Raw genomic sequence first — 24041 nt, forward strand, 5'->3', positions numbered from 1 at the left:
TTCTAATTTAACGTTTAAACCGAAACTCTCGGAAAAGAATGGTGCGTAAATCAGAATATGAGTGCACGATTATACTGCGTTAAAGAATGTGTGATACTCCAATAGCTTCTGCGGACATTATTTGAAGGCAGAGCGTGAAAAAGCGAAGATGAGTGTAATTCACATTTTATTTCCTTTTATTTCCTTGCACATTCCATGGATTTCGTTACTCTTGATACGATTTACCGAATTCTGAATGCGACCATAGAAACGTGCATACGCGACATTCAATACATGCATATACATATATATATATATATATATATATATATATATATATATATATATATATATATACGCACGCGCGCTCGCATACAGACACCGATACGATGTCCGATACGATGTCCTGTAAATATCGTCGATATAAAACTTGTTATATACTTGCGTTTACACGTCGCGACATACGAGTTTGTTAAGAGCCTATCGATTCTACTTCTTATATAAAATGTACTACAAGCATCATATTAAACGTGAATAAATTAATCGTCTGTAAATTCTCATCCAAATATCCTCTGTTGTAATTGTGTCTTTGTGACGTCCGTTTCCCCGAGTCATCGGTGATAATTGATTATCATTATAATCATGCCATTAATTTTGAATTTATTTATTTATTATTCATCGATTCTCTCTCTCTCTCTATTGATTTTATATATAAATTGTAATTCTAAGTGATAGCACAATAAAAAATAAACAAATTTAAAAAATTGAATGTATCAGTTTTATTTGTAAAATGTTCATTTAAAATATTAAAATATTCGTACACTTCTTTTATTGACAATATATAAATATGATATAAAATGACATAGAGAAAAGATATATTTATATTTAATATATTTTATTCGGAAAAAAATACATATAAATTCTCTGGTTTTTCGCAGTCTCTCGATAATCAAGTAGAAAGTAAATAAAGCAAAAGTCATTAATAAAATAATCAATAATGGTAAAATTAAAATCTGAAAATTAAATGGAAATGAAGCTAGAGAGGATTGATAAAGTCAAATCAAAGAATTAATAGGACATCAAAATAATGGTAACTTTTCTAGTTACAGTATATATATTGAATATACACTCTAATAATAAATTTCAATTTCACATATTGTAATTAAACTTTTAATTATAATTATAATCTTGATACTCGGTCTTGTATTCTATCCATGCAACTAATTTCTCTAACACCTTAGTTACTATATTTGCCCAACCACGCCTTACTAGAATATCAACGTAATTAAACCTATATAATCAAACTTATATATAAGCGCAAAATACTTGCTACGGTTTGGGAATCGTTATAAATACTTTTAAATGCAATTCTTTACGGCAATGATCATTTTTATATAATGATAAATATATAAAAACTTAAAAAAACTTGAGTTTCAAAATTTCTCATCATATAGAATATTAGCTGTACAAGCGCGCAGCAGCCTTGTATGGGCGAACAGCAGCCTTTAGGCGCATGGCATGCTTTCGTAAATTCCGAGATTATATTCTTATAACGTTGATTATATATTATTCTCACATAATAAATATTTATTACAGAGATAAATTTTGATCATATTTGAAAGTATAATTTCGGAAAAAAAACATATATATTGCTTACCTAGAGCAATACAAGAAGATTTTGTGAAATATAAAAATTTTTTTTAGACTTCTACGTAATTTTGTATATTAATTTCTGCCGTCTATCTAAGTATACACGTTGCACTACAACCGTTTGTCGTGGATGGATCGTGAAAACTTGGGAAGGGAGTTTAGAGCATGCGCTGCCGAGATGAGACGCGCGAGAAGTGGCGTTCGGATTTAGAGTCGCGTGTCGCGCAAAGCTCGTTCGGCAAAGCACGCGTCTCAAAAGTTCTGTGCCAGGTAGAACGAGTCGCAGCATCGCATTCTTTAGGTAAGCTCTTGCGAATCCTTAAAGATGATCCTCTTTAGAGAAGTAACGTTCTTCGCTGTTTATCGCTTGAATCGTGACACATGCTTCTATTAGAATAAATTTAACGCTTTCATTCCCTCGCTTTTGGCGAAAAAATCATCCACTTTGAAAATTTTCAGCCGGCTGATTAATTCTTGAACGACTAAAGTAAAATGAATTTGGAGAAAAATTTTAAAAATTGATTTATTCTTGAAAAAAAAATTTTTTTCTCAAATTTTCAAATACGTGTATCATTATGCGTTTGATAAAACAATTAAAGTTTCTCTTAATATCATCATTACATTAAATATATAAATATATAATTTAAATATATTAAATATATAAATAAAATAAAGAATAAAAAAGAGATAAGACAACATATGGATGCTGATTTAATTAAAAATGCATACCGTTAAGTTTCTATAAAAAAAAAGTACTTCCAATTGTATTCCGTCGAAATCTATGTCACACGACGAATACGACAAGCACCAGCGGTGGCGACGCTCGATGTCTAAATATATCGACATCGTTATACGCTCTCTTAAGATTTTCGTTAGTTTTCCATGTCGTGTCGACGCGTGTTGGACCGTGTAAAGATCTTCCGATCAGCAATTCTCCGCAATTCATGATTTATTCCGTGTAATGTAGCCGAATAAACCGACACTTTGTAAAGTATCTAAAACGGCTGCGATAAATAGATGTGAATGCGTGCTCCACGATGAATGAATGAAAAAGAACGCGCCAGACTGCGTGCATTTGGCACGATGACAGTAGGTTACGTGGAACTCTGAATGCGTGTGAGATATTACTAAAAGCTCGCACTCTCGAGACAGACGTTGGCCGTCTCCGGGGAATAAAAGATATCCAGGAATGTCGGGCAAATATTTATATAGCTTTGAGAAATTAATTATATCGAGCGAGAATCCATGCAAGTATTTATCAAGTAACTTACATATTTACGAATATATAATTCAGAATTTTGTAAGTTTTCTTACAAACACACTTTTATTTAATTTTTTTTTAACAGAAATGGGAAAATGTAATTTTGTAGCCAATTAAAATAAGTAAAATTAAAAATCACAAAGAGTTTTGATAAATTAAATAAACTTATTTTTCACTCCTAATTTTACTATCTTTACATTAATTTTACATTATTTTACTATTTTTATATTTTTATTCTAATATAGAAAAATTCAACATTAAATTAAATTTAGTTTAATTATAAAGATATCTAGTGCTAATAATAACTGCCAATTAAAATTTTCAAATTTGTCTAAAATTTGTAGATAGAAAAAATATGACAATTCTCAGACTGTGTAATAAATTGCCATATCAGTATTAATACACAACTTAGAATCTATCATGTTCATATAAACATATACTAACATTTTAATATAAAAATCATCAGAGAAAAAGAAAAAGAAAGGGAATGAGAGAGAGAGAGAGAGGAGATGCTACTGATTGTGAGAGGGATCGCGACAAACGGATTTATTAAGAGCACACAAGCAAATAACTAGACTCAATATTGGAAGATTGATTTTAGACAGATCTAAATATTTATGCGCGCCGAGAGAGCGACTTTCAGGCGGCGCGATGCCTCCTGGCTAGTTTATATAACGTCGACTGGTTAAGTGCTCGTTCAAGATCTTTCCGTTTGGTCATGTGCATCGTATACATACCATTTACATCTCTCTCTTTCTCTCTTTCTTTTCGATTTTATTAAATGCACATCCATATCTGCGCATACATTTTAATTTTATTTCAATTTTACTTGTGTGTGCGCAGAATGATCGTAAGATGGTGACCAAAAATCTGCTGATATTATTGCCGATATTTCTGTCCTGCATATGTGTGTTAGCTTTTCCAAAAAAGGTCCACATAGGTAAGATAAACGTTTACTGACTTGAGAGAAAAATATGAATAAAATATACGTACATTGAAAACATTATTTTTGTATTCATTTTTCGTTATGAATTTTGAAAGAGATTATTTTAATGAGATGTAGACAAATATTTAGACATAAATTATCCTCTCTTTCAAATAGTTTCATTTTACGATATTTATTAAATTTATTTATAACAGATATATTTTTCAGTCTCTTTTTTTTAAGATTTTTAAGATTTTTTGTTGAATTTTTGAGCAATATTATTGTGTAAATGATATTAATCTGTTGTTAATATATTTGAATATTAAAAAAAGAAATATTATGTAAAAAACGCAATCAAGTTTACGCATATACGATAATACGCACTAGTACTTTATGAAAGAACTTTTTGAGCTATTTCGGTCGTGTAACGCGTCTTGATTTTAAAAAGAACTATATTATAGCGGGATTGTTCGACCAAGATGAAGCGATCCAGTGGATGTTCGAATCATCAGTGACAGCAGTTAACAAAGAAAGACATGAGAACGAGGAAATATCAAATGTGTTTTTGGAAGCGGAAACAAGCGAGGTTGGAATAGACCTATTCGAGATATCAGAGACAGGTAATGCATTGTAGCTGACAAAGTGGCACTGCACACCGAAAAAATTGTATTCTTGAAATGTATACTTTATAAGTCCTCTTAATAAATATTCTTAATAAATAAGAATATATTCTTATTCATTAAGAATATATTCTTATTCATTAAGAATATATTCTTAATTTGCGACTTCTACGCCGCAACTCGATTTTCGTGTGCGCGACATGTTTCTTCATTTGCCGCGGCGACACCACTCTTAATTTTTCTCGTATTCAATATTTATCATGAAATGTATATAAAGGATTTGTATTAACGTAAAATCTAAAGTATATTCTTTTCCCTTGGCAGTGGTGCGAAAGAGAGGATGCTGCTCACACAACAGGTTCTCTGTGTGCATGTGAGCTGGCATCCTCTTTCTGACATCACTGTTTATCAGTTTAATTTTAAGCTGAATTTAAAATAATTTATTTAATAATCTGGATTCCTTGTTGGGATTCAGAATATTAAACAGATTATTTGAAATTAGGCGGAAAAAAACTTTTAGACCAATAATTAAATTTATTTGACTTCAACAAAATTTATTAAATCCAAAGAAATATTTTTCTCTGTGTATTAAGAATATCTCTTTAGAAGATTTTCCTCTTAACTTAAGAGGATCCTCTTGGCGCCTATTTTAGTGGTATATATTCTAAAGATAAGTGGCATATTCTTAAGTTAAGAATACAATTTTTTCGGTGCAGGATTTGACGCTAAATTATATTTGAGACTCCCATTTTGTATTATTTTATGTCTGATATCAAAACGCATTACATAACAAGGTAATCACATTTATCTTCTTTAATGGAGTAGAAACATGAACACACAGTAACGTTATGACATTAATGCAATCTTTTTAGATGCTTAAATATAATGTGAGTGTAACATATTGCCGTAAAATAATATGTATCTTCTTTATATGAATTCTTAAATAAAGAGAGAAATATCAGATAATAAATAATGACTGCATTGCAATTATTTTTCCGAGATATTGCAATTTATTTATTATATTTTGACATGTATTCAATATTGATTTTTTTTCGAAATATTTAGTATGCAAGAAGGTAAATAGCTACGAAATAGTTGGGATCTTCGGACCTCAGGAAAAAGTGACCGCAGAGTACGTGCAAAGTATGTGCGATATAATGGAAGTGCCGCACATTTCCGTGCGACAGGATTCTAGTGAACCACCTCAGCCACGTGGATTAAGTCTCAATCTCTATCCACACGTGAGCTCATTATCACGAGTAAGTAAATGAAGTTGGAAAGATATTATAATCGCAAATTGATATAAATAGCATGAATAATATTATATGCGAGCTATATATAATAAATGTTGAATCGTAAAACAAAATCATTAATGATTTATCTATATAAATAAAATATATAATTTCTGTCTACGCATCAATAACGCAAAAAATTAAGGCTAAAGAATAAACTAATTGCAATCATTACAAAATATTGACATATTTATCTTGTCGTATCTATCATTTCTTTTTAATTAATCTTTCTTGACATTTTAATTTTATTTCTATATTTATATAACGCATAATTGTAACATAACTTATCGTCAATGAAATTTCCACAGATATATGATCAACTGGTCACGGAATTCAAATGGAAATCTTTTGCAATACTCTACGAGAATACCGATAGTCTGATTCGCATGCATCTTTTGATGAAACGATGGGACCCTCACGGCAATTCTGCATTTATGTACCACTTGGGTCACGGACCGAATTATAGGTATAGAATACAGAAGTGTCTCGAAGGGATCTTTTAGTCCCTCAATCATACGAAAACTCCTCAAATTTCATGGAGAATCAGAATTGACTGATTGTCACCCTTCTCTATTTCTATATATTCATGAAAGATATATATATTTGTCAACGTCACATCAATAATTGATGATTTCTGTCATCATTTTTTGTGATACGCTAATTATTTGTTTATTATTTTCTCATCATCTAATATTTTAATTATTATGAGCATATCATGAGTAATTTCAAAATTGTCGTTAAAATGTATTGCTGCGTTTCTGTGTTATTCTCGCTGCAATATTTATATTGTTCTGTTTGATCAATTTGGAATAATTGTGAAATTAATAAATAAGATGAAGATTACCTTTGAGGCACAACAATATGTTTAATAACAATATATTTAATAACAAATTATAATTTTTCACTACCAAAGTAATTTTTAAATATTTTTTCAATCAAATAAGAATTAGATAATTTACAATTTATAATCATTATAAATAATGATTTTGTTAAAAGTGAAATAGAAATAAAAGATCAGCAAGTTTAATTAATTGAGAAAAATTCGAAAGACATTGATTAATTGTATAATTTGGCATCGAATCCTGTGTAGGAAAGCGATGCAAGAAATCAAAGCAGCGGATATAGAAAACATTATCATCGATTGTTCGTATAAGATACTCAGTGAAGTTCTCATGCAGGCTCAACAAGTTGGCATCTTATCTGAAAAGCATAAAGTGATCGTCACATCTTTGGTAAGACATATAAATTGCTTTTTACAAACTGAAAAAATTACACTATTCTGATATTATGTCAAAATTGTTTTATGGTAGAGAAAATCCTTAAATATTTAGAAAAATATTTAAAATATTTAGAATATCGATAAAATATATCGTATAAACTTTACTTTTAATAGAAATCTTCCTATCGAAATACACATGTATATCGAAATGTGTGTAATTCAGTGTTAGTATTTTAATAAGAACCTAAAAAATAATTACGTAAAACAATAATTGTATATAAAAGTGCAAAATTTAGATTATAAATATGCACGTAGAAATTTCGAAAAATGAATTATTTATTCATTGATATTACATTAAAAGCAGGATTTTGATATAAGTTATATGGGTACAATTTCCTTTGCATATAATTTATTTCGCACGATGTTCCATCTGAAAGCTTTAATTAAGTTAAGATGACATATACCAACGAATATGTATGCATGGCAGGATCTGCAAACCTTGGATTTAGAACCATATCAGTATTCTGGCGTCAACTTTACCGGCTTGCGCCTGATTGACCCTGAAGATCCGATAGTTCAACAAACTTTAGACAAGCACAAGAACGAATGGGGCTTAGATGATCCCTCGCAGCTACAAATTGAACCCGCGCTTATGTACGACGCGGTACAACTATTTGCAAGAGCTTTCAAGCAATTAAAAGATGCCATCAAAGGTGATGTTAAAAAATTGCAATGTGATGGTATTGTTAGATGGGAACACGGATTAAGCTTGAGCAACTTTATGCGATCGGTAAGATTTGAAAAAAGCATTTTAGATCAAGTATTTTGAACAACAACGTACAAGATTTTATTCTAGCCACGTTACAAACAAATCTTATTACATTATTTCACTTTCAGACCGAAACACGAGGATTAACTGGACTTGTAAAATTTGACAGAGATGGCTTCCGGAGTAATATACAATTAGATGTTGTACGTCTGACCGAAAAGGGCTTGACAAAAATAGGTGTATGGAACAGTACAACAGGAAAGAATATTAATTGGATACCAGAAATTAACGGAAAAAAGACAGATGTTGAGCTAAGTTTGCAAAACAAAACATTTATAGTCCTAATATCTTTAACAGCACCCTACGGAATGGAGACGCAATCATCGATGACCCTGAGCGGCAATGAAAGATACGAGGGGTTCGGGATTGACATAATAGATCGTATCAGCCAAATCCTGGGTTTTAATTATACGTTGCAAGTCGAATCAGACTATGGTTCAAAAAAAAATGGAAAGTGGTCAGGCATGCTTGGAAAAATTATAAATGATGTTAGTATTAGTTAATATTATTGAATATATAAACTGAAATATCTCTCTGATGTTACTTGTAGTCTTTCATGAGATTATTAGGATTAAAATTATGAAATTTATAAATATCGAAGAAAGAAAGAAAAAGAAATCATATTCTTTTAGGAAGCAGATCTTGCCATTACAGATCTTACAATTACAGCAGCACGCGAGGAAGCTGTCGATTTTACAAATCCGTTCATGAATTTAGGTAAATTACATACTATTTATATGATGTAACGTGTATAATATAAATGTAATGTAGTATACGATATTTAATATTACTTATAGATTTTTGTATTAAGTTTTAAATATATACATATCTTTTTACTATTAATTTTACTATTAATTTAGAAAATAACTAATATACATCGTAGCTTAAGTATCAAGTTTCATATGATTTTACAGGTATAAGCATACTTTATAGAAAGCCGACCAAGACGCCTCCCAGCTTGCTTTCTTTTTTATCGCCATTTTCAAACGTTGTCTGGTCTTACTTAATCGGCGCATGTGTCATAGTATCTTTGCTCCTTTTTATAATTGGCAGGCTATGCCCTGCAGAATGGAACAATCCTTACCCTTGTATCGAAGAAGCAGAGGAGCTGGAAAATCAATTTACATTTAAGAACGCTTTTTGGTTTGTAATAGGAAGTATTATGCAGCAGGGAAGCGAAATTGCACCAATGTAAGTGTGTCTTTCATATTTATATCGATATCAAAAATTATAATTATTGTTATAATTAATATACAGGGTGGCCCACGTAAAGTGTTACAAATTTATATCTGAAACGATAATTGTTTCAAAAAAAAAATGTAATTAATTACAAATTACATTTTTTTTTTCGAAACAATTATGTGTTTTCTTTACACCAATTGATTCCTCTCATTATTTTGTACATAAAAGTATTAAGGTAAGATAATTGAAAAATGAATATTTTACAAGATATTTTACGGTTTATGTAAAATTAAGAAATGATTTCAAGCCTCATAACTCGGAAAGTACTTAATGAAAACTAACTTAATTATAGTGTTTTGGAAAGCTCTTGAGATAAGCTACAAGAATATGCAAAAGCATATAGGGTGTCCTATTTAAAAAGTTGGAGGTGACCTTCACGTGACCTTCAGGTGACTCTTCAAGGACAAACTAATGGCATCATCTTATGTCCCCCTTGAAATCATACAATTTTTGTCTGAAACATTTTTCTCTAAATTGCTTCGTTTCTGAGATATAAATTTGTAACACTTTACGTGGTCCACTCTGTATAATATAAGTCAACAGAAAAGAAATATCTTTTTTTTGGATTTGAAGATAAAAAAATTTATACAGAAAGAGAGAAAGAGATAAAGAGAGAGAGAGAGAGAGAAATTTGGTTTATAAATGATTCTTATAATTAATGAGTGACAGACATAATGAAAATAATTTTGTTCTTTTTATATATACATATATAATACAATATATTAAAGGACATGATTAAAGGAAGAACATATTGATAGAATTGAACATATGATAGAAAATAAATAAATAAATAAATATATATATATTTTTTTTTTTTTATTTATTTTCTATCATTTCCTTTAATATGTTTTTGAAGATTTTTTTACTTTGTGCATGTACTGCAACTGAATTTTAAGTAATCATTTTCTCACTAATTTTTATTAATTTTATTTAACGATAAATTTTATATATATATTTTTTATTATATAATATTTGTAGAAAATATTTATAAAAAAAATTTATAAGGAATATTATACAATACATATATTATGAAACAATTTTTACAAAGTGAAATTATAAATCTGTTTCTATAAATTGTTCACAGAGGCATATCCACAAGGATGATGGCCAGTTGTTGGTGGTTCTTTTGTCTCATTATGGTTTCTAGCTATACTGCTAATTTGGCGGCATTTTTAACAGTAGAAACTGTTGTAAATCCTTTTGATACTGTTGAGGAATTAGCGAAAAAAAAGAATATCAAGTATGGAGCTAAATATCAAGGAGCTACGTTCAATTTTTTCAAAGTAAGTTTTTAACATTTATTATGATATTTTATGCAATAATGATAAATTATTACAATATTACTGTTACATATGACATAATAGAAAAGTTTATATGATATAGAATGATATAGAACTCTCAAACATTGTTTGATAACTGGTTAATACTTTCATGTGACGTAATCTTTCTAAAGTATTCTTTAGCTTATCAATTTTCAAAGTATAGCAATCTTTTTAAAGTTGGAATTAATTAAGAAATTGCACAATATGATGCTGTGATTTTACAGTTAGAAATAATATTGTAAAAAATGTATTACCAATCTTTATATTAATTTATAAAAATATATTATCAAAATATGAGATATTTAATATATGAAACGTAGAAAAATTATTGTTCTCTTAGTTTCAAAATTTTTGAACTTTATCGGTACATTATAAATTCCTTTTCAAACATGCATAGATTGCACTTGATATAATTATCTCTAAAGTTATCTGATTATTTTGATGAAATATTATTTCATATGTAACGATCTAATAAAAAATAATTGCGTATGTAGTGATAGATTTTTCAGGATATTCATAGTTTTGCTATTCTTATAGCATATAAGAGTAATCTCTTGAACGTAAGATAATTTAAAATATCCCATGATTAGTTATTTGTTGTTCATTATATTTACTTTCTGCTTATATCATTTATTTGTCATAGTATTATTACCGCAAATATACGTGATAACATAATTGATAATTTTGTATCGTAAATACGATAATCATTAAGCCTTTACAAAATATAATCAATTAAGTATTTATTAATCAGAATAACGAAATAATATTAATAAATCCTTAATTCGCGATAACTGTTTTTTCCTTTGAATACTATTAGAGTTTGCTCCATATTTGCATCGACAGTGTTCTTTGCATATTATCGTAATTATCCTCAGTAAATAACACAAATTTTAATGATTATTTCCCGCAATAATATTACTCCATAATGTTCTAATAATAAAAAAATAATCCTAGAAAAAAGCTTCCTAATTCACATTGAGGTAGATGTTCAATATTAATAAATGTAATAATAATATTAGACAATAGGCACAATAAGTAAAAGTTAAATTCTAATTCAGTTCTTTGATAAAAGACTTTTGCCAATTCTAAGGACAGTGATTATCCGACGTACAAGGAAATGTATGAATATATGATGGCAAATGAAAAAGATGTGTTGCCAAGGTCCAATGACGTCGGCTTGCAAAAGGTAAAAACCCAAAACTATGCATTCCTTATGGAATCTAGTTCAATAGAGTAAGTATATATATATTATTATCTCACATTTTATTATATGTATGTTATATATACATATGTTTATAAAATATTATTATTTTAGATATACCGTAGAACGTGAATGCAATGTGACTCAAGTGGGTGGACTCTTGGACGAAAAGGGTTACGGAATCGCGATTAAAAAATGTATGTATATAAACTTTACCAAAATATAATATATCTGCAACATTATATGTAGTAATAATGTAGTAAAATATTGCATATTTTGCTCATTTTAAATATTTTTTTATGTTATCTTAATAATATTGTATTTGATAAATTCTAAAATCATTAAAATTATCTTAAAAATATTGAAATTTGGATAAAAATTATATTATTTGTAATAATACATAATCATCAATATAAAATATTTTAATTGTTTGAACGCGAAATTAAAAATGAAAAGATGATTTGGATAAAAACCAAAATATGCATTTGAATTGTATTAATAGAAATATTTTGTGTCATAATATAATAAAAAATAATGAACTATAATTCACATAAATGATTCACATAAATGATTTATAATTCACATAAATGATTCACATAAATGAATTATAATTCACATAAATGATTTATGTGAACTATAATTCACATAAATGATTTAATAGTAAGTTCTGAGATCGCAAACTTCAATTTTAAATTTACTGGATTATTCTACTTTTTAATAAAAAGATTTAAAAAAAATTATTTCTTTCAAATATTATACAATTCCAAAATATTTTTATATTGTGAGATGATGCAAAATTATTTATTAATCTTGTTAATATATAACTGAATTCTATTTTACGATTAAAAAACTTATCCTATTTAGCAAATAATCGCATTCTCATTATAAAATATTATTGTTGCAGTTTCACCTTATAGACACTATTTGAACACTGCAATTTTAAAACTTTCCGAAAGTGGGATTATCACGGAATTGAAAAAAAAATGGTGGACCCAGAAGCGTGGTGGTGGAAAGTGTCGGGTGAGCGAGAGATCAATTATAAAATTTTTATATTATATAAAATACGCATTACACATCACGTCATCTTCATTTATTATGTGTTATTGTGTAGGAGAATGGTGGCAGTAGTTCACCAGAGGAACTCGGCCTTGATAACGTCGGTGGTGTATTTTTAGTCCTCACTGTCGGAGTGGCTTTATCATTCGTGTACACAATTATCGAATTACTTTGGGAAATTGCCCGGACATCTATTCGAGAAAATGTAAACGAACTCTCCTTATTTATAAAGGATACAATTCATACTGCTTTTCCTTAAGACACAACAATTTTTCAAAAATTTAATATATTTTTACTAATTTAGGATAACGTAGAATTGCGATAATCAAAATTAATTTGTATTGAGGTCGAGATATATAAATTAAATTGACGTACAACATTGATATGATAATCTTAAACGAATTTAGCAATTTGATAACTTCTTATCTAGATTATAATTCACGGTTTGAAAATTTAGTAGACTATATTAAGAACAATAATTGTAAAAATTAATTTTCAACATATCTTTGTATGTTATATTTATTTATCATATATATGCTAATTTATTTTGTGTGTGCAGGTATCTTTCAAAGAGGAATTGCTAAACGAATTGAAATTCATTGCAAAAGGCAGTAGCTCTAAACCAACGCGAAGAGAAAATGGAGCGTCTAGTAAAAGTGAAAATAACAGCACAAGAGGATGCACACCACCGTACGGTTTTATTCCGACAGTAATAACAACATCACCAACTGATGACAAATAATGACGGGACAAATTTAGACAAATACAAAGCTATCGTTTGCACGAATTTATTATTTTGTTGTCCATGTCACGACGTTCGAGTAAGACTACAAAAGTCACATAAAATATTTTAGGGCACTTGCATTGAACAAAAAATTTTAAGAAATATGTAATATCTATATACAATATACATAGCTTTTACAAATAATAATTGATTTTAAGTAGCCATATCCTCTCGCTTCCTGCATCTATTAATCATTAATTGATGATAAGATGACAGGATAGAAAAACGAGAGAAATAATAGCAAAAAATTTTTAACACAAATAATATCTTAACGATCCTCAATATTATTGAGCCTATTTTTTAAGTGCACTTTCTTTCGAACTCTGTGTGTTTGCATTTAAAATAAAATAAATGGAGTTTTGATTTAGAAAGAAAAAAAAATTATAAGAAAAGCAAAGTACGTAATTTTAAGATTACTATATCAAATATTACTGCAATTTTTATATGTCGCATATAGCTCGCACCAAATAGATTAATAAAAATCGAAGCTTGGCAAAGTTAATTCTGAACATAAATATATTTCAAATGACAATCGTAAATTTCTTAAATCTAGACTGACAATTTTAGAAGATTATGGCAAGATATTCTAGAAAAATTATCGCTCGCACATCAACTCTACTGCGATTATAAATTCACAAAATCATTATGAATCACAGTATCATTGACAACGGTAACTCTTCAAATTGAAATAATCCACAATGATCATGCGCAAAACAGCATACGAGAAAGTATGGTCCTATTACCTACTTTTCCAGCTTGCATGTAGTCAAAATAGTCAACCGATGGTTATGAGATAGTATAACCACTGGCTCCGAGAGCGCCGGATAGTTCATGGTACACATACAAATTAATAACAACGAGTTTTCCTCGCGTGTCGATGATTTATTTTTAGCGATCCTAATAATTTGTGATAGTAATTAATCGCGCGAGTGATTTCATATCATCAATCAATCTGAAAAATTGACTCCTATCGATATTCTTGTTTAAATATGGGCTGAAAATGTGATAGATAGTGCAAAGTATCGTGTATTCCGTAATGTCAACATTATACTTTATACTATAAAAATGATTTATTTTCTCACGTTAAAAGAAAGGTTGAATGCACTTTTCGCAATGCAATTTTGGCGCTCGCGTTTTGCTTTGGCAATCGGTCGCGTAAATATTATATAGTAAATATGATGTGTGTGTGTGTGTTAAACTGTATTATTTAACATACAATATATTGAGAAGAAAATATATTGAGAAAAAACAAATCCAAAGGAACAAGAAGAAGGATCTCATTTTGATGAAGTTCATAAATATTGTAAAAGCAGATTTTTGTTTTCACGGCACTATGTAATAATTACACTGAGAAAAAAATCTGGTTGCATTAATTAGAAATCTGATAGATTCAATCAGTATGTCTGTTGGAAAACGGACGAATCAGAATTCCTTTAGGAATTACCAGATGAGTATGATTAATTTCTTCCTGTTAAATTTACTAAATTTTCTTGATAATAATACTAAATTTACAAAAAAAATGGTATTACTGTGTCTATGTTTAGTTAATATAATAAAAAGTTTTATAGATCCAACTAGAAAATACTAACCAAATCCTTGTAGGAAAAGTCTATTAAACGTTCTAGTTATAAAAAATCGAGTCTTATTGTGATAACTAGAAATTCTACTTTAACCAAAATGCCTTCTATCAGATATGTCTTGTTGATACAATCAAGCGATGTTTCTCAGTGTAAAAATAGAAAATTATTATATACAACATGATTCTCATAAATACATAGTTTATAATACCTAGAAACTTTATATTTTTAAATAATATGCAAGATTATTAAATTATTGTGGTACTTTTGCTTCATAATTCTGTAAATAACGTAATTTGAAAAGTGAGATTATCTTGTTAATTATATTAATACCAATTTCTGTTTTTCTAATAAAACAATTAAATAGTTTTAGATAAAAGCGAAGTTGAGACAAAGCTTTTAATACCAAAACCTAAAATATTAAAATATTTACACGTTTGTGTTACTTGAATTATTATTTGAATAAAAAATACATGTCATAAATTATATTAATATATCAAATTATTTGTCCAAGTCACTTGTCTTTGAGAAAAAATCATGAAATCTCTATTAAAAGAATTTTTATGCACTACTGACAACTCTCAAAAATTATCAGTGAACCATATGTCAGTTGTTTTCAACAGATAAATTGAGAGAAGCTGTTATATAAAATATATGGCACAGCGGTGTGAGAAGTGTCTAAATATACTATGGTTATGTGTGTGTATATATATATATATATATATATATATATATATATATATATATATATATGTATGTATATATCAATATATTTGTACACATGAGGTCACGTAAAATGGCAGTGCAATAGCATCAATGAAATAATAATATTAATAAACAAAGACAAACCTAAATTTAATCGAGATTAATTTAAATTTCCCATAAGATTTTTTATTTTTAGAAAAATAAAAACCATTGAATACTGATTCCTTATAATTTTTTATTATTAGAAAAGTAAAAAACGTCTAATGCTGATGATACATTGTACCATTTATTGCATCTATTGCATTGCTGTTAGAATGATTCTCTTTTAGAATGGTCGAGAAATGCTGCTTTTATATATTACTGCTGCATTTATATCCCATATTTTGGGATTTCCAAGAAGAATTCCTATTGGTAAGCATAAGCGTCGTATGTTTTTCATTCATAAATAACGAGTGATAGGAATAAAATATTCATAATTGATCCATTGCATTGATGCAAATTGAATAATCGCAGGAGGTATATTCGACAGCGATGAAATGATTCAAAGAGCATTTAAGATATCAATCAAAGCAGTGAATAAAAATATCACTGCATCCGAGAACGCTATGGGCGTATTATTAACACCGAGAACCGAGAAAATCAACAAGAATGCCTTTCGTGTAGCAAAGATAGGTATATTATCATTTTAAGTATATATTCAAATTAATATAAAATTTTACACACATTCTTTTATCTATATAATCACTCTCATATATAATCCATAATTAAAAACAAATTAATTAACATAATTAATATCGCAACATATATACTTCCGCAATTCCGCAGCCTATTTATTAAAATTTTTTTTCAAACTATATGCGATATATCATTGAAAATAAATTTCCACAAATATTTACTAAAATATATAGACTAGATAGTTTAATTACTAACTTTATTAAATTAAGTCTCAATTTATATGATAAATAATGTGTACTAAAGTATCTAGTGAGATTGTATTATACATATTTGGGCACTGTGTATAGCATGCAAATTAGTAAACAGCAGAATTGCCGGAATATTCGGTCCCCAGGATAAACTAACAGCGGATTACGTTCAAAGTATGTGCGATACCTTGGACATACCTTATATTGCTGCCAGATGGGATTCCAAATCAAAACGCAGCAATGTGATAAATCTATACCCACACCCTGACATGCTTTCCACGGTACTTGTTTGTATCTCTAATCACTTAGAAATAATTTAGGCCGCATAACTGCAATCAACTTAGTTTCGATTTTTCAGCAAAATGCAAAATTAGACTTTACAAAAAGGACTTAAATTAAAATAGAAAGACAATATATGGTATTGCATACAAAAACATTTTTTATCCATTGCTCTACAAACAAAATGTTTAAATAAATATTTCAAATTTACTGCATTTTTTCTTGGATTGATATGTTTTTATTGCAAATATTATTATTTTCCAAGATGTAACATTTACTAATTGCTGATCAAATAATGATAAAATTAATCAAAAACAAAAGTATGATAAATTAAATGCAAAATTAGACTTTACAAAAAGGAGTTAAATTAAAATAGAAAGACAATATATGATATTGCATACAAAAATATTTTTTATCCATTGCTCTACGAACAGTTTAAATAAATATGTCAAATTTACTGCATTTTTTTCTTGGATTGATATTTTTTTATTGCAAACATTATTATTTTTCAAGATGTAAGATTTATTAATTGCTGATCAAATAATGATAAAATTAATCAAAAACAAAATCATAAATTCATCATAAATTATCATAAATTAAAATAATATCATAAATTAAAATCTTTGCTATTTAATATTTCAATGATTAATATTAATGACATTAATTTTTGGTATATATAATTTAGGTTTTTCATGATCTAATAAAAGAATACAAATGGCAAGAATATGCAATACTCTACGACAACACGGATGGCCTACTTCGCATAAGTCGTTTGCTAAAATTGCCAAGCGGGAATACCATTTCCGCCATGGCATTCCATTTGGGAAGTGGACCAAATTTTAGGTACGCATGCATGGACCATATAAATAGGTCGTTCCTGGAACAAGCTTGCGTGCATGCACAAACGACGTTTGTCAAACAAAGTTATTCCGCACCTGTGTCATTATTTAGCTCCGCCGTAAACGCCAGAAAATATCGCGATGATTTACGATATGACTATCTGAGTATGATGCAAACGTCGCTCGCACAGCCACATGTCGCCATTGCCAAGATTTTTTCAAAGAGATATAAGAGCTATTCGAAAATTAATTAACGGAATAATTTATTTGTGTGCAGGCAAACCATAAAAGAAGTAAAAACATCCGATTACAGAAATATCATAATCGATTGTTCACATGACATTCTTGCGTCTGTCCTCGAGCAAGCACAGCAAGTCGGAATACTATCAGAAAAATATAGAGTGATCGTTACTTCTTTGGTAAGATATTTTATCGCTTTTTTTATAAGACATAGAAACATTATATTTTATAATTACAAAAATTCATAGACAAAAATACATCATTTCTAGATTTCAAATAAAAACTACTTTTAATTGCATCAATCTTCTAAATTTTATTTGATTCGAAGGAGGTTACAGATACACATATATATGACACATATTTCATTATTTATCATTAGGACTTGCAGACTGTGGATTTAGAACCGTATCAATATTCCGGAGTGAATTTAACGGGCGTCCGTTTAATCAATCCGCAAAGTCCAATTGTTCAACGTATTCTGCAATCTCGGTCTCTCAATTGGAATTTAACGAACGGTTCTCACTTAAAAGTGGAAGCAGCGCTCGCTTACGATGCGGTTCAACTTTTTGCGAGCGGTTATGCGCGATTACGCGATAGCGTTGAAGGAAATCTCAAGAAATTATTTTGCAATCGTACGGAAATTTGGGGACACGGTTTCAGCCTGAGTAATTATATGCGAAATGTATGTGTTTGATTACACAATATATTTAAATATATTGTGTTATATTTAAATTACTAATATATTTAAATGTATAGAGCCTAACTTTTTCTAACTCTTAGCAAAAAAAAAAAAAAGAAAAAAAATGTATATATATGTTGAAAATTAATTTAAAAATAATTTTAAGAAATAATGCAATTTTACCCTGCATCAATCCTTAATATTTTAACCAGAGAACTCTTTCTTTGAATTGATGTTAGGAGCAAATAAACGGATTGAGCGGAATGATAAAATTCGATACCGCCGGATTCCGGACCGAATTCCAATTGGACATTGTACATCTCGAATATCAAGGATTGCGAAAAATCGGAAGATGGGAAACGAATGTTGGTATTCAATGGGAGCCGGGACATAGAATTCCTGGGGTGAATGATGAGAAGAGTTTACGTGACAAACATTTTCTTGTCATGATATCGTTAGTATGTTCCAGTATAATATTTCTTGAAATGTGTTTCTTTAAAATTTATAATTAATTAAATCATCAGGAAAAAATTGATGTATCTTTGAATCTCTTAATTATTAAGGTAGAAGAGGGAATTATGACGCGATTATGTGATCAAGAAAATGCAATAATTCTATAAAATGTATTATGAAAGAAATTAAGTTAAAATAAAACACAACATATATGCATGTTAAACTTTATGCAAAAAGCAAGTGATGAAAATAATGATATACACACAATCAAATAATATAATAAAACACATAATGCAGTATTATCAATTAGTATTATAATACAGTATTTTAATTCCTTGTAAAGAAAATATTATTGCAATTAAAAAACAACCACATAATTATCTATGTTCATATGCATTTTCATTATATATATATATATATATATATATATATATATATATATATATTATTTTTAAAATATAATTTCCAATTCATATAATATAAGAAAGCTAAAAAAATATTCTTGATTAGATTAAAATAAATTTCAGACCGACCCATATGGAATGCTTAAAGAATCAACTTCTAAGGAAGTTGGAAACGATCGATATGAGGGCTTTGCAATCGATATAATTCAAAAAATGAGCGAGATACTGGGATTTAATTACACCTTTGAAGTTCAAGCCGACAACGCGTATGGATCGCTCAATAAAACAACCGGCCAATGGAACGGCATGCTAGGAAGAATAATCGCTGGAGTAAGTCAATGGGGCATTTCTTCACGTTTTGATCCCATATAAACGGCATAAGCGCATGATAAACTTGACCGACCTTCGTTCGCGAGTAGTGCTGCTACCTTTCATCGTATGCTCGATGTTGAAACACGTTGTAACTTCTTACATCGATAAAGCAGCTACCTCTATATTTCTGTAATATTATATTTTTAAACGGTTTTTCTCCTTAAAATAAATCATCAGCTCATTAATATGTATTTTAACATACTATCGGAAAGAAATGTATATTTATATTTTTCTTATTTTCTCTCTAAATAATAAAAATCAAAAATTTGTGTGATACGATCAATAAATAAATTGAAATTATATTTTACATATTAAATAGAACATGATAAAATTTCTCTTTTAATTTTGAAGACAGCGGATTTAGCGATCACAGATCTGACGATCACTGCAGAAAGACAGAATGCTGTAGATTTTACGAGTCCGTTTATGAATTTAGGTAAAACATGATATGCGTCGTATATTCTCGGTGTGAAATCATTAAATATAAAGAATAAATCGTGAAATTTTATTTACGCTTCAATCAAATAATATTCTTTTTTAGGAATAAGCGTCCTCTACAGAAAACCAACGGCCGCTCCTCCGAGTTTACTATCCTTTCTAGGACCGTTCTCGGAAGACGTGTGGGTGCATCTGATCATAGCTTACATCGTTGTGTCAATGTTATTATTCGTGATTGGGAAACTTTGTCCCATCGAATGGACAAATCCATATCCTTGTATCAGAGAGCCGGAAGTATTGGAAACGCCTTTCACTCTAATGGACACTCCGTTCTTTGTAATCGGAGCCTTACTAAAGGGTTCTACCGGATTTGCACCCGTGTGAGTCGATCTTCGCTTCGTGAAGCTCATCAATGATTACAGAATGTTTCTGACATGGAATTAAACTTTTATCAAGCGCACAATAAAGTTTTATATCTATTAAAAACATTTAAAAAATAATACTAAATCTTATTTCATGTTAATTAATCTGTAATTTCTAACATTAGGAAAAATTAAAGAAATTTACATTTATGTAATAATAATAATAACATTAATAATATTAATAATAATAATAATAAAGTCATAATTATCTTAATTATAATTTAATTTAAATCATGATTCTTTCAAATCCAAAGACTTTCATGACAATCGCATTAGAAGTATGTAATATTGCTCAAAAATGCTATTTGATGTAAAATAAAATAAAATAATATATTTCAGAGGAATTTCAACAAGAACCTTAACTGTTGCATGGTGGTTTTTCAATCTAATCATTGGATCGACGTACGTTGCCAATTTGGCAGCCGCGTTAGCCACAAAATCCGTTGTATGGCCCTTCCAGAAGGCGGAAGATCTGGCTTATCAACAGAAAATCAAATACGGCGCGAAAAAGGATGGATCGACGCTTTCATTCTTCAAGGTAAATGACACGATTTGCAAAAGAAGCTAGATAGTTGTCGACCATTATTAACGCATATTGGCTGACGATGATATTTCGCGTTATTATTATTTATGAAAGCGTCTGGACTTGGAGCGATCGATCTCGTTTTGCAGGATTCCTCGCATGAGGCATACGATATTATGTATAGTTATATGATGGATCATGCTGACGAGGTACTTATGGAAAAGAACGAAGATGGTGTGCGGAAGGTGCAGCAAGAGAATTATGCATATCTCATGGAGTCCACGTCAATTGAGTATATTAAGCAGAGAAAGTGTAATGTAACGCAGGTCGGTGGACTTTTAGATGCCAAGAGCTACGGGATAGCAATGAAGAAAGGTGGTTCGATTTTATGTAATTTACAATGTAATAATAATTGACTATTATAGATACATATATCTCCATTTAGTTGCTCTCAATTTGTTATACGTCATATCAATTATATCAGATTCGATGAAACGATTGAAACATTTAATTTCATTTTTAATAAAACAAAATGTCCTTCGATGACAGATGCGCCTTATCGCACGGATCTGAGCGGTGCTATACTAAAGCTGAAGGAAAGCGGCATAATCAATGAATTGCAATATAAATGGTGGAAACAAAAACGAGGCGGCGATGAATGTGAAGTATGTGATGTTTATACTTCTGTCTTATATTTTCGACTTCGTCTATTTCACCGTAAAAATGAAATTATATAAATCATATTATCGCGCGTAATTTTTAAAACGTGCCTTATCTTATAGATAGTTATTTGATTGATTGATTACTGATTAATTAATATGTCAATTATTTATTTTAAATTTTATTTATTTTAAAAGCTTTATTTAATAATGCAAGATACTTTCATTAAAAATCATACACGTCGAATTCTAATTTATCTCAGACAGAATTTCTATAAATAAATTATAAGAAGTATGTAGATATAGTCTACAAATGCCTGATATAATTTGAGTCAAATTTAGCTGAGCCAGGAAATTTTTTTTATTCCTGATTTTTACTTCCTCTCTATCTCTATTTTCCAACTTTATTTATGAATCGTTTGCTTTCTGTGAAAGCACTGTTCATCAAATATTAATTAAAACCAAATCGCGATTTAATTGATGGGTTTTTTCCAAGTACTGTTGTTTAAAAAAAAAAGACATAAGATCACTTAAAATTCAAATGATAAAAATTCCATTAATTATCGAAAATACTTTTTCTTCAATTGTTCACTCGTTTGGTTATTGATTTTTCATTTTCCTTTCATTTATTTGATTACACATGCAGATAAAAAATATGGGCAAAGTATTTCACGTTTTGGCCGCATTTATAGGTGAGTCGATTCAAACTTTACCGATTTAGTCTGTACGTGTTAGAAACGACATAACGATTCTGACGCGTGTTTGGCGCGTAAGCGAGTAAGCCAAAGTTAAAGTAAGAGTAAGCCAAAGTGTAGTTACTTCAAGATTTACGAAGTAAACTGCTGGGTAAATTTTAAATTATTATGACGCAACTTGGAGAGAAATTTATATTCAGTTTGCAAAAACTTTAGTTCACTACTTAAACGTTAAACCACAATCATTTATCCATGACATTTGAAAAAATTATCAATGTTGAAAATTTGATTTTTAAAGGAAAAGGTAAAAGTTCAAGTGGAAGCATTAAATTTTGAAGACGTCGGTGGAGTATTTCTAATCACGATAAGCGGCGTTATGTTGTCGTGGCTTTTTGCAGGATGGTCATTTCTTTGGAATGTTCGAACTCTTGCAATCAGATACAAGGTAATAGCATGTAATATTAATAATTCAAAATAATTCCGTATATTTCTTACAGAAATTATTTCTATAATGTTATAAAAATTGTTGTGTTTTACATTACAGGTATCTTACAGAGATCAGATCGTGGAAGAGTTAAAATTCTTAGCTAAGTGCAGTAGCAAGAAGATGGTTAAAAAAAGAGAGACATCCCTCGAGACGATTAAAAGCAACAGCACCGATTGCTAATGAAAATACATATTACATCTGTAGCAGGTTTTATATGTAAAAAAAGATCAAGTTTAATTAAAAGATTAAATGAGCAAGAATTATTGCGATTATAACATTATTTGTAGAAGACGATAATGTCGGCTTTAATGAAACTAAGGCAAAGCATCGAAAGATCTTCGAGAAAATTTCACGCAAATTCTAGAAACTTGTTCTAACGATTACCATCTGCGCTAAGCCAGGACAGAGTAATGCAGAAAATAAGCGCTTCGCAGTAAATGCTTCTCTTGAAACCGTATGGAAATGACGATTGCAGCGTTGCATATATAAAAAAAATCCCGCATGTAATATCGAACATTTTTATTAAAATTATAAAGTGCTTCTAAATGACTCGCGAGAGCGACGAGCAGAACGCATCGATTCAATAAAAATAAAAAAATTTTACGTTACATTTTATGCCAGTGAGATCACGCATACATTTACGGATATTTATACATGTATGTCTTCCGATGTCGGGAAAGATTACGTAGGAGAGCACCGGTTTGTGCGAGCGCGATTTATCGAGGCTCCGAGATCCTCTCGCGAGCGATCAATGACGCAACGATCAAACTCCTCTGTTATCGAATAAGAAATGCGCTTCTCGACGTTAAACGCGGCAATCGCGGATCGACTCTCGCGGACGTACGTGCATAATGGAAGAGTCCCGTGAAAATATTTCTTAATGCATTCGAAGTGGGTAGGCGAGCAAATAATGGGGCTGTCTAACAGACTACTAGACACGATGCACAGTTCCTCCCGGCAGCATTA

General features: G+C 29.5%; 2 protein-coding genes across 4 annotated transcripts; both read left to right on the forward strand.

The window, feature by feature from the left end:
- Positions 1-1811: 1811 nt before the first annotated feature.
- LOC145971461 (glutamate receptor ionotropic, kainate 2) lies at positions 1812-13882 on the forward strand. Of its 3 annotated transcripts, none has more exons than XM_083099140.1 (16): positions 1812-1930; positions 3734-3830; positions 4277-4435; positions 5501-5694; positions 6036-6193; positions 6818-6959; positions 7434-7736; positions 7844-8263; positions 8408-8492; positions 8690-8966; positions 10102-10300; positions 11412-11572; positions 11655-11737; positions 12445-12560; positions 12652-12801; positions 13156-13882. In XM_083099140.1, exons 2-16 carry the CDS (start codon positions 3746-3748, stop codon positions 13336-13338), a joined length of 2715 nt encoding a protein of 904 aa, XP_082955266.1. In that variant the 5' UTR covers positions 1812-1930; positions 3734-3745; the 3' UTR covers positions 13339-13882. The 3 variants fall into 3 exon arrangements, with proteins under 3 accessions (XP_082955266.1, XP_082955268.1, XP_082955267.1); XM_083099142.1 differs by having other exon boundaries at positions 11430-11572; XM_083099141.1 differs by lacking the exon at positions 1812-1930 and adding an exon at positions 2521-2876.
- Positions 13883-15929: 2047 nt separating this feature from the next.
- LOC145971462 (glutamate receptor ionotropic, kainate 2-like) lies at positions 15930-23326 on the forward strand. The gene is made up of 15 exons (XM_083099143.1): positions 15930-16073; positions 16176-16334; positions 16685-16866; positions 17550-17707; positions 17981-18122; positions 18323-18625; positions 18862-19080; positions 19603-19809; positions 20203-20287; positions 20393-20669; positions 21051-21249; positions 21384-21609; positions 21784-21899; positions 22887-23033; positions 23133-23326. The coding sequence occupies exons 1-15, from the start codon at positions 16004-16006 to the stop codon at positions 23253-23255; spliced, it is 2613 nt and encodes an 870-aa protein (XP_082955269.1). The 5' UTR covers positions 15930-16003; the 3' UTR covers positions 23256-23326.
- Positions 23327-24041: the final 715 nt, after the last annotated feature.

Source organism: Camponotus vicinus, unplaced genomic scaffold (assembly GCF_025532165.1).
Source record: "Camponotus vicinus isolate PSW18456_S1 unplaced genomic scaffold, iyCamVici1.0 SCAF_5, whole genome shotgun sequence".
Taxonomy (NCBI): Eukaryota; Metazoa; Arthropoda; class Insecta; order Hymenoptera; family Formicidae; genus Camponotus; species Camponotus vicinus.